General features: G+C 43.9%; 1 protein-coding gene across 1 annotated transcript in view; it reads left to right on the top strand.

The window, feature by feature from the left end:
* POLR2C (RNA polymerase II subunit C) overlaps positions 1–12,569 on the top strand; it is a 105,815-nt gene that overhangs the window by 79,911 nt on the left and 13,335 nt on the right. The window contains exons 2-5 of the mRNA XM_068261486.1: positions 4,624–4,673; positions 5,775–5,843; positions 5,926–5,978; positions 7,582–7,710. Coding sequence (XP_068117587.1) covers positions 4,624–4,673; positions 5,775–5,843; positions 5,926–5,978; positions 7,582–7,710 — 301 coding nt within the window. The remainder of the gene's footprint in view (positions 1–4,623; positions 4,674–5,774; positions 5,844–5,925; positions 5,979–7,581; positions 7,711–12,569) is intronic.

The following is a 12,569-nucleotide window of genomic DNA, read 5'->3' as shown; positions in this document are numbered from 1 at the left end:
GCCATCTTCTGCAGCACATTACAGAGTACATAGTCATGTCACTGACTGTCCTCAGAGGAGCTCACACTTTAACCCTACCATAGTCATAGTCTAATGTCCTACCATATTATTATTATGTATTTATATAGCACTGCCATCTTCTGCAGCACATTACAGAGTACATAGTCATGTCACTGACTGTCCTCAGAGGAGCTCACACTCTAATCCTACCATAGTCATAGTCTAATGTCCTACCATATTATTATGTATTTATATAGCACTGCCATCTTCTGCAGCACATTACAGAGTACATAGTCATGTCACTGACTGTCCTCAGAGGAGCTCACACTTTAATCCTACCATAGTCATAGTCTAATGTCCTACCATATTATTATTATGTATTTATATAGCACTGACATCTTCTGCAGCACATTACAGAGTACATAGTCATGTCACTGACTGTCCTCAGAGGAGCTCACACTCTAATCCTACCATAGTCATAGTCTAATGTCCTACCATATTATTATGTATTTATATAGCACTGCCATCTTCTGCAGCACATTACAGAGTACATAGTCATGTCACTGACTGTCCTCAGAGGAGCTCACACTTTAACCCTACCATAGTCATAGTCTAATGTCCTACCATATTATTATTATGTATTTATATAGCACTGACATCTTCTGCAGCACATTACAGAGTACTTAGTCATGTCACTGACTGTCCTCAGAGGAGCTCACACTCTAATCCTACCATAGTCATAGTCTAATGTCCTACCATATTATTATTATGTATTTATATAGCACTGACATCTCCTGCTGCACATTACAGAGTACATAGTCATGTCACTGACTGTCCTCAGAGGAGCTCACACTCTAATCCCACCATAGTCATAATCTAATGTCCTACCATATTATTATTATGTATTTATATAGCACTGACATCTTCTGCAGCACTGTACAGAGTACATAGTCATGTCACTGACTGTCCTCAGAGGAGCTCACACTCTAATCCTACCATAGTCATAGTCTAATGTCCTACCATATTATTATGTATTTATATAGCACTGACACCTTCTGCAGCACATTACAGAGTACATAGTCATGTCACTGACTGTCCTCAGAGGAGCTCACAATCTAATCCTACCATAGTCGTAGTCTAATGTCCTCCCATATTATTATTATGTATTTATATAGCACTGACATCTTCTGCAGCACATTACAGAGTACATGGTCATGTCACTGACTGTCCTCAGAGGAGCTCACAATCTAATCCTACCATAGTCATAATCTAATGTCCTACCATATTAATATTATGTACTTATATAGCACTGGCATCTCCTGCAGCACTTTACAGAGTACATAGCCATGTCACTGACTGTCTTCAGAGCCGGAGCAGTGCTTTGCAGCGCTGCTAGATTTGGGCGCAGCCGGCACCACCATAGACTATAATTGGAATCACACCTATTGCAGCACTCGGTGAGTGACGTCGGCGCCGTCAGAAGATGGAGCTGAGGTTACTTGAAAAACACAATAATTTGGCCTCCAGCAATCGTTGGAAGCCGATTTATATCATTCCCCACCATCCATGGCGGCCTGGAGGGGGAATAGTAATTAACACGGCCGGGACTTGTGCAGAAGCAGGATCAGCCATAGACCGGCTGTATCCTGCGCCCAAGTCTCCCGGCACCGATTCCAAATGTACTCCTCAGAGCAGCTCAAAGTCTAATTGTACCATAGTCATAGTGTAATGTCCTTCCATATTATTATTATGTATTTATATAGCACTGACATCTATTGCAACACATTACAGAGTACATAGTCTTGTCACTGACTGTCCTCAGAGGAGCTCACACTCTAATCCCTATCATAGTCTAATTTCCCCTCTTTAGTCTAAGGTTTGCCATGCACCATTCAACTATCTCTCGATTTAATGTTTTCGGTCGATATTACAATCAATATTACTATATTACACAGATTGAAAATTAGCATTGTGGCTCTATCTTTCAATTAATTTTAGCCCTTAATATTAATAATATCAATCCTGATGTCCATAATATAGATCGCAAACCATATTGAGTGATTTTTGAATAGTGTATGGCCATCTTATAAGGCTAGTTTGGGGGGAACTAATAAACTTACCAGTTTGTTATTGAGATGTGGAAGTCCCCGGAGTAAACCTATATAAACCTGGTGATAACATACAAACATACAACATACAAACTCCATGCGGCTCTAGTCTAGTTTGGGGGACTCAGCAGGAAAGCTCATAGGGAAATTCTGCTAATGTGATTGGGTGGACAGCACTCTCCAGAATTACTAGGATTCTGGTAGCCTAGGCTATAGTATCTGCGCCCACACTATTTGGCCAATCACAATGCTTTGTGCTTTATTGGCTGCTGTGATTGTAGAACTGTTCCCTGTGAGCTTTTTCTGCTCCGTCCCCTAAAAGTACATTATCGCCCTCCATGCTTTGCAGTTGCGGTATGACAATTGTGTTGTTCACAGTGTAAACACATTTTGTCGATAACATACGTTGCATTTACCACACGCTTTTGCGTTTAATTGCATTTCAGTAAACACTTAAGTGTTAATGGGCTCTAAAAATTCTCAGTCTTCTTTCACTGAGAGGGGCGGGGAGAGGCGGCGATCAGCGGTGGATTGACGCAAATGGAGTCAGAGCTACAGCGGTAAGCTCTGCCTCCTCGGGCAGCAAAATCCAAGACCAAGAAAGTTGTGGATTTTTGCCCTAGGATTTGAGGGTGATAAAACCCTCATTCTGCCGCGGGATAGCGGCGTTTTAGGTTTGGAATAGATCCTTAAAGGATACCCCAACTGAAATGTGACATAATGAGATAGACATGTGTATGTACAGTGCCTAGCATACAGATAACTATGCTGTGTTCCTTTTTTCTTTCTCTGCCTGACAGAGTTAAATATCAGGTATGTAAGTGGCTTAATCAGTCCTGTCTCAGACAGGAAGTGACTACAGTGTGACCCTCACTGATAAGAAATTCCAACTATAAAACACTTTCCTAGCAGAAAATGGCTTCTGAGAGCAAGAAAGAGGTAAAAAAGGGGAATTTGTTATCAGTGAGGGTCACACTGTAGTCACTTCCTGTCTGAGTCAGGACTGAGTCAGCCACTTACATACCTGATATTTAACTCTTTCAGGCAGAGAAAGAAAAAAAGGAACACAGCATAGTTATCTGTGTGCTAGGCACTGTACATACACATGTCTATCTCATTATGTCACATTTCAGTTGTGGTATCCTTTAACATAAATAAGAGCTAAAAACTGATTTTCAAAGAGGCGTCAGAGTATCTTTAAGGAACTACAAGTCCCACAATGCATTTGCCTTTATGAATCATGATTGTGGTTGTCAGACTCCCGCGATGCATTGTGGGACTTGCAGTTCCTTAAGGCTGGTTTCACACCAGGACGTTGCGTTTTAGGGGACGTTATGGTCGCACAACGTGCCCCTAACGCAACGCCTGGTGCTCTCTGCTTTGGACGTCAGAGCGAGCCGCGTTGTGCAGCTCACTCTGGCGTCCGTGATGCCGTGATGCGCACTCTTGGACGCATGCGGCATCACGTGGTCCCGCCCGGCCAATCGCCACACAGAGCGGCCGTTCCAAGAAGTAAACACTGCACGTCACTGAGTGCAGTGAATATTAATTAGCCATGTGCCCGGCCGCTCTCCGCTCCTCCCCAATGTTACTGAGCATGTGCAAGCAGTGTAACACGGCTCTGCCGCTTACAAAGTACTGCATGCAGTACGTTATATTATGGCGCAGCGTTACAATGTAACGTGGGCACTGTGAACAGCCCATTGATTTTTCATTGCTGTGCGGTGGGGTGCGTTACAGGCTGCTCTAACGTGCGCAGGTAACGTCCCACTGTGAAACCAGCCTAACAGCTGGAGAGCCAAGTTTGCTGATCACTATCCTGGAAAAAATATTGAATTGAGTAAAGGCCTCAGGATCAGATTGAAATAGTACCAAAAAGTAGGAGGAAAAGTACTGTCAACATTATTCTGAGTATTTTCTTGCTTGCGGGTTGAAACTTGTACTGAAAAAAAGTTCCCCTGGGGGGTACTCACCTCAGTAGGGGGAAGCCTCTGGACCCTATCGAGGCTTCCCCCGTCCTCCTGTGTCCCACGGCGGTCTCGCTGCAGCCCACGGAGCGCACAGGCGGCAACTTGTCGGGCTGTGCAATATTTACCTTCCCTGGCTCCAGCGGGGGCGCTGTTGCGGCTCTTCTCACGGAGATAGGCGAAAATAGCCGATCTCCGTTGGGTCCCTTCTACACTGCGCAGGTGCAGGAGACTTGCGCCTGCGCAGTAGAGCTATTTTCGCCTATCTCCATGCAGAGAGCGGATCCTGCGCTGGAGCCGCCGCTCTGGGAGGATTTTTGGCGCTGCAGTGGGACCGAGAAGGACGGGGGAAGCCTCAATAGGATCCGGGGGCTTCCCCCACCCGAGGTGAGTACCCCCCAGGGGAGGTTTTTTCATTACAGATTTTCTTTAAAGGCATTTTATTTTTAAGATGTGAAAATATCACTTGGGAGAAAAGTTAGGAGGAAGAATGAATATCAGGCCCTCAGTCTGGTTTTCTCACCAACTTATCGCCTTGTTTCTTGCAGGATTGCAAACTCCATCCGCCGTGTGTTTATAGCAGAAGTCCCGACTATTGGTGAGTCTCCTCCCCCTGTGATGACCTCATTATTCACTGCTTACTAGTTCCAAGTCTCTTTATCTGCTTTTCAGCTGCTGCTTTCCCCATAGGGACATCTGATATAAATGAGCGATTTCTGTAGAGCTGAGATGTTCTAGCAAAGTGATCGTGGCTCACCTGATCTCCACTCACTTGGTTTTGTTTCTTTGTAAAACAGAAGTTTTATTATAAGACTAAAGGGGAAATCTAGAGCCCACTATAGTGTAGAATGTATTCACCTGTATTGATAAGGAATGTCCTGTAATGAAATACTCACATGTGCAACCACTGTATAGGCAGGTGGGGAGAATACATTTAGGGTTAAGAAGTCGCTCTCTGTAGATGTAAAAAGCCTGTTACACACACCCAGTTTTGATTGGCCAATTTTATCACGTCCATGCAGTATGAGGTTTTACTTAAACAATCTGTTCATGCTATTCAGTCTGTTGGCCCGCATACGACATGGAGTTGGTAAAATTGGTCAATGATTGGCCAATCAAGATTGGATGTGTATATGTGGCTAATGTAAGGGATAGCACTTGTCCACCAAGGGTGGATGATATATTTTATGGATAATTGAGAAACAGAGGTGCCAAAAATAATTAAATACACTACAAGCAGTTTAAAAATGGGAGGCAATGGCGGATTTACCTCCCAGTGGATGGCACAAATTGTCTGATTCAGGCAAACAAAAACTTTATTGGAATGGGTTCTGGTTTAAAGGACAACTGACCTGGGAGGGATATGGAGGCTGCCATATGTATTTCATTTTAAACAATAGCAGTTGCCTGGAATCCTGCTGAACTTTCATGCATCAGTAGAGTCTGAATCACCCACCTGAAGTAAGCATGTGACGAATGCAGCCAAATATCTGATCTGCATATGCTTGTTCAGGGTCTATGACTGAAAGTATTAGGGACAACGGGTCAGCAGGGCAGCCAGGTAATGTGCATTGTTTAAAGGAAATCAATATGGCCGCCCTCATATCCCTCTCGGGTCAGTTGTCCTTTAAATAGAGATAAGGGTCTTCCTAACATAGAAACTAACGTAGAAACCAGTAAGTCTTCCTTTCTCTTTCAGCCATTGACTGGGTGCAGATAGATGCCAATTCCTCTGTCTTACACGATGAATTCATTGCACACAGAGTAGGTGAGTATAGAATGACTCAGATCCCCATCACTGTCCACCTTCTGCTCTGACCCCTCCTCCTAACATCTGACTCCGCCCACAGGGCTCGTCCCGCTGACCAGTGATGACATCGTGGACAAGATGCAATATTCCAGGGTAATGTCCGCTGGGGCTGTATGTTTAGGGGGTGTGGGCAGTTGTTCTGAATCTTATGCTGAACTGATGAGGAAGAAAATTTAGGATTACACTTATTTGTTTTTCAAAAATGTTCAACTGCAAAACCATTAAACGCTCTTTATGTAGGCAGCAGGCTGGCTGATTGAGTCTGGAGAAATGCAGAGAGGCCGATTGTTTGAATTAAAGGGAACCTAAACTGAGAAGGATGTGGATTTTTCCTTTTAAAATAATACCAGTTGCCTGGCAGCCCTGCTGATCCTGTGTCTCTAATACTTTTAGCCACAGCCCCTCAACAAGCATACAGATCAGGTGCGCTGACTGAAGTCAGACTGGATTAGCTGCATGCATGTTTCAGGTGTGTGATTCAGCCACTACTGCAGCCAAAGAGATCATCAGGACTGCCAGGCAACTGGTATTGTTTAAGAGGAAACATCCATATCCCTATCAGTTTAGGTTCCCTTTAAAGAGGCCCTGTTGTGACATATAGTAGAATGCAGTAAAGAGGCCCTGTAGTGACATATAGTAGAATGCAGTAAAGAAGCCCTGTAGTGACATATAGCAGAATGCAGTAAAGAGGCCCTGTAGTGACATATAGCAGAATGCAGTAAAGAGGCCCTGAAAGAGGCCCTGTAGTAACATATAGTAGAATGCAGTAAAGAGGCCCTGTAGTGACATATAGCAGAATGCAGTAAAGAGGCCCTGTAGTGACATATAGCAGAATGCAGTAAAGAGGCCCTGTAGTGACATATAGCAGAATGCAGTAAAGAGGCCCTGTAGTGACATATAGCAGAATGCAGTAAAGAGGCCCTGTAGTGACATAGAGCAGAATGCAGTAAAGAGGCCCTGTAGTGACATAGAGCAGAATGCAGTAAAGAGGCCCTGTAGTGACATATAGCAGAATGCAGTAAAGAGGCCCTGTAGTGACATATAGCAGAGTGCAGTAATGAGGCCCTGTAGTGACATATAGCAGAATGCAGTAAAGAGGCCCTGTAGTGACATAGAGCAGAATGCAGTAAAGAGGCCCCGTAGTGACATATAGTAGAATGCAGTAAAGAGGCCCTGTAGTGACATATAGCAGAGTGCAGTAATGAGGCCCTGTAGTGACATATAGCAGAATGCAGTAAAGAGGCCCTGTAGTGACATATAGCAGAATGCAGTAAAGAGGCCCTGTAGTGACATATAGCAGAATTACATAAAGAGGCCCTGTAGTGACATATAGCAGAGTGCAGTAATGAGGCCCTGTAGTGACATATAGCAGAATGCAGTAAAGAGGCCCTATAGTGATATATAGCAGAATGCGATAAATTTCAAAATGTACATCGGGAAGAAGAAAGATTTTACAAAGTGCAAACACTGACTAATGCATAAATAAATATCAGTAAAAAAATGTATTCATTACATTATTTTCACTACAGTTCCTTTTTAATGTGCAGCGTTGTTTAATGTGATGTCCCCCTGTCTATTGTACAGCGCTGCGTATTGTTAGTGCGTGATAAATAAATAAAGTTTAATTGTCTTGTGTAAGTAACTGCCACAGGCCAGGCACTAACTGGCACTGACCATTGCTGATTCCCCCGCACAGGATTGTACATGCGAGGAGTTTTGCGCAGAGTGTTCGGTGGAGTTCACATTGGACGTTCGATGCCTTGAAGACCAGACGCGTCATGTGACTTCTCGTGACCTCATCTCCAACAACGCCCGTGTGATCCCGGTCAGTACAGAGGGGGGGCGCTGTGTAGTATAGTAAATCCCGAGGAAACGTGCTTCTCAGAGCCTGCGTGCACAGTGTGTATTCCAATCTGCCTGCCCACTGATGTACACTATCCTTCCACTGGCTGGCATAGAGGGAGATGCTTACCGTTGCTATGCAACTGCAGACAGCCAATGAAATGGTCCGAAGCATGAGCAGGGAGAAAGGGAGCCTGTTGCCATGGCTTTCAGTCAGCAGACTCTGCTACACTCCCGAATCTTCAGCTAGTGGCGCCCCCTGTGCTGGATGGTCTTTGCTACATTTTTTCCTATTATTATCTATTACCAATAAGTCCCTCATCTCTTAAAAAAAAAAAGTAAAAATTGTTTACTTCGATAGTTGTCCTTTAAATTGTACCAGAGATGACATGTGACATGATGAGCTAGACATATGTCTATACAGTGGCTAGCATACAGACACTTATGCTGCGCTCCTTTTCTTTTTTTTCCCTGCCTGAAAGAGTTTATAATTAGCTATGGTACTGAGTTTTTCTCCAGTCGGCTCACTAGTAACAAATTACAGCTATAAAACACTTTCCTAAGCAGATAGCTGGGATTTTTACTCTGAGGGGAAAAGATAAAAAAAGGTAAATTTTAATCTGAGACTCTTGAGACACTGCAAATGAGCAGAGACTATGAAACATTAAATCTGCTTTGTACAGGTAGTCCCTGGTTAACGAACGAGATAGGGACTGTAGGTTGCGTACTTAACCTGAATCCGTTCTTAAGTCGGAACAATGTGCTATCACTGTCCCCTGTACCTCCCCTGTGCCTCCAGTGTCCCCCTCTGTGTCACCTCTGCCTTCTGTGCCTGCTTATACAAGTTTAAAAGCCATTTTTTCTTTGAATTTTTTAAAATCGATTTACTCAAAAACTACAAGTCCAATTTGGGAAAAAAAATATGGGGCTTGTTCCCATGGAAACACTGAATCCATGCCGTTCGTATCGGCGGGTCGTTCGTAAGTCGGGGACTACCTGTACTGCATATGTTTATACATAAAATAAAACCTTGAGATATTTAAAAGTCATTTTTAGGAGTAGAAGGACAGATCCAATTGTTTATCTCCTTAGTTTATTTTCATCTCTGGTTCACCTTAACCTCCCTGGCGGTATGATTCCCGCGGCCGCAAGTATTTTTTTTTTTTTTTAGCATGTAGCTAGCCTAGTGCTAGCTACATGCTTCCCCCCTCCTTGCAGCGTTCCCCCGTAGCATCTGATCGCCGCCGGCGCCGCTTGCCCATAAGGAAATACCGTTCTGAACAGGATTTCCTTGAGGGCTTCCCCCGTCGCCATGGCAATGATCGGAGTGACGTCATCAACGTCGTGACGTCACAGGGAGTCCCGATCCACCCCATAGCGCAGCCTGGCGGCGATTGGCAGGCTGCGCAAGGGAAATGCGGGGGGGGGGGGGGGCCTGTTTTGTGGCGGATCGGCGGCGATCGGACCAAACACGCAGCTAGCAAAGTGCTGGCTGCGTGTTTGAAAAAAAATTTATGCAAATCGGCCCAGCAGGGCCTGAGGAATCCTCCGCGGCGGCTTACCCCGTGTCCAGCACGGGGTTACCGCTAAGGAGATTAAGTCCATTGTTTGGTCCCTCCAGCTCTCTATGTGATATGTACAGAGTAGGATGGTTGTTTTTTCTATAGATGGAGTCCATCGCTGAATTAGAGCAGCATTTGTGTCTATGGAAGGCGGTAACATGCCTATCTATAATTGTTGTTAGATGGTCAGTCCTGTAGTCATTGGGATGGTAGCACTCAGAATGCGATGTCCTGTTCCCATTGTTTCCTGATTATGCGGCGCACACGATAGACTGTCCATAATTCCCCTGTATACTTACCCATAACCTTCCTTAAAAAAACTGAGATCTTTGATGATCTGTATCGTTTGGAACAAATCTCGCGCCAAACTTAAGTATACTACACTACAGTGTCCTGCTACTCTTGGTGGGGTGGCCTTGCCATCTCCCTCTCTATATCACCTGGCATCTCAACTTGAACAAATTTCCCATTGGTTTGTTTCTAACTCGCTACACTCGCCTGAACTATTGGGCTTCTCTGCCACGGAACACACTAAGAATTTGCCATTTGCTCTACTTAAGGGCAACCTTACCCAAAATGACCCGAACAATACCATGTTATCCCAAGCCACCTGCATCTGGCATGAGGTGACTAAAATAATACCCTCACCTATATGGGAACACTTTACACCTCTCTGGCATAACACTAAACTGCCGGAACTAGCTAAACTTACAAACGTTTCCTGCTGGACAGACAAAGGCATACCATTACCTTGGGCAGATCCTTCAAACGCACACCTTATTCCCTTAGAAACTCTTTCCACTAAACTTTCCCTGTCTCCACACTACCAATTTCTGTATTTTCAACTACAACATGCCCTGCAGGCCCAATTCCCCTCGGGTCTCCCCTTAACTGGAACTTCTCTTATTGTCGAGTCCATTAAAGACGGACCACTCACCCACCACATTGGAGCCTTCTATTCTATACTGTCAGAACATCTTGCTGGGCCTGTAGTAGATCACTTTATAAACAAATGGATACAACTGGGTGTCCAATTAGATGAAGAGGAGTGGGAGGATAGTCTATTGGCCGCTCGACAAGTGTTACCATGTATTAAGGACCGCCTCACACAACTATACATTACACATTAAAGCTACCTCACCCCAAGTCGTATCTCCAAATTTAATTCTAATACCTCTAACCAATGCCCTAAATGCAGAGCCCTCAATCCTACTTTTATACACCTTCTTTGGCAGCGTCCCCCAATAGCTGACCTTTGGAAGCAGGTAGTTGACTTCCTTCACGACATAATGGGATCCCCTATTGCCCTTGATATTAAAGGGAACCAGAGAGGAAGCACCCTTGTGCATGTTACCATATATATCAGTAAGAACATTAGAGAAAACACTTACCATGCTCTCTGTTTCCTCCTCACTGCTAAAAGTGTCTGTTATCAGCTGTGATAAGAATCCCGGACTGAGCATTCAGTCTGGCTTTGGAGGGAATAATTATTGCTGAGTCATTATAGCAGAGCCACAAGGGGGCAGGCTTGGGCTTGAAAAGACACCAGAGAAGACAGACTCAGCTATAATCTTTCCATAGCAAAGTTAGACTGAGTGCTAAGTCGGGGATTCTTATCAGAGGTGATAACAGTCAGATTAAACAGAGAACAATGAAACAAAGAGCAGATTAGGTGTTTACTGTCATGTTCCCACTGATTTATAAGGTAAAATACAAGAGGGTGCTTCATCTCTGGTTCTCTAAAAGCTGTATTTTAAATATCTATGACAAAGATATTAACAAATTTGAGAAGACTTTTTTGATAGAATCCACTTTTATGCTCAAACAATGTATAGCATTCCCCCCCTAGATACACTGACTGGCGAGTCAGGGTCAAAAACTCTACTCCTTATAAAAAAAATTGGTCTACCACCATAGAGGCTGCCCCTCGAAATGTAATAAGATATGGGGCTGTTGGATTGACAATACTGGCCGTTGATTCCATTTATGTCATGGTTTGTTCTCTCCTTTTCACAATATCCCTTCATTTTGTATATTCTCTTGCTTATACCCCTCCCTACCCCCCCCCCCCTCTCTCTCTCTCCACAATACACCCACCCTTGGGCGCCAAAACATCCCTCCTACAGTGGTGTGAAAAACTATTTGCCCCCTTCCTGATTTCTTATTCTTTTGCATGTTTGTCACACTTAAATGTTTCTGCTCATCAAAAACCGTTAACTATTAGTTTAAAGATAACATAATTGAACACAAAATGCAGTTTTAAATGATGGTTTTTATTATTTAGTGAGAAAAAAAACTCCAAATCTACATGGCCCTGTGTGAAATAGTGATTGCCCCCCTTGTTAAAAAATAACTTAACTGTGGTTTATCACACCTGAGTTCAATTTCTGTAGTCACCCCCAGGCCTGATTACTGCCACACCTGTTTCAATCAAGAAATTACTTAAATAGGAGCTATCTGACTCAGAGAAGTAGACCAAAAGCACCTCAAAAGCTAGACATCATGCCAAGATCCAAAGAAATTCAGGAACAAATGAGAACAAAAGTACTGTAATTGAGATCTATCAGTCTGGTAAAGGTTATAAAGCCATTTCTAAAGCTTTGGGACTCCAGCGAACCACAGTGAGAGCCATTATCCACAAATGGCAAAAACATGGAACAGTGATGAACCTTCCCAGGAGTGGCCGGCCGACCAAAATTACCCCTAGAGCGCAGAGAAAACTCGTCCGAGAGGCCACAAAAGACCCCAGGACAACATCTAAAGAACTGCAGGCCTCACTTGCCTCAATTAAGGTCAGTGTTCACAACTCCACCATAAGAAAGAGACTGGGCAAAAACGGACTGCATGGCAGATATCCAAGGTGCAAACCACTTTTAAAGAGGAGCTGTTAGGTATAAGGTCTCAGAGAAAATAAACACATATATCAGTAGCTAAATATAGGCTGTACTTACATTACATATGCATTTCACTGTCCACGTTTGTACTTCACAGAATTTTTATATAGTATATGCAGAGAATGATGCTCCTGACAGCTCATGGCAGGTTCCATGTTTGTCTGTCTCCTATGAAGCCAAATGTGTCGTCATGTCCTCCCTGCTTCCTGATCACAGATAAGCTCGTACTGAATAACACAGTGTGCAGTGAATATTAATTAGCCATGTGGCTAGGAACAATAGTGGACTCCTGCAGTGTACTCTGCCAGGAGATTTATCAGTGCTGTGCGCTGGACTGAGTTACATGCTATTGTTACTTGACCCTGTAACTTCTCATTAGCAGCCGA

The sequence above is a fragment of the Hyperolius riggenbachi genome, chromosome 11 (assembly GCF_040937935.1).
Source record: "Hyperolius riggenbachi isolate aHypRig1 chromosome 11, aHypRig1.pri, whole genome shotgun sequence".
In the NCBI taxonomy this organism is placed as follows: domain Eukaryota; kingdom Metazoa; phylum Chordata; class Amphibia; order Anura; family Hyperoliidae; genus Hyperolius; species Hyperolius riggenbachi.
The sequence above is the reverse complement of the archived record's forward strand: the minus strand, read 5'-3'. Positions and strand labels throughout refer to the sequence as shown.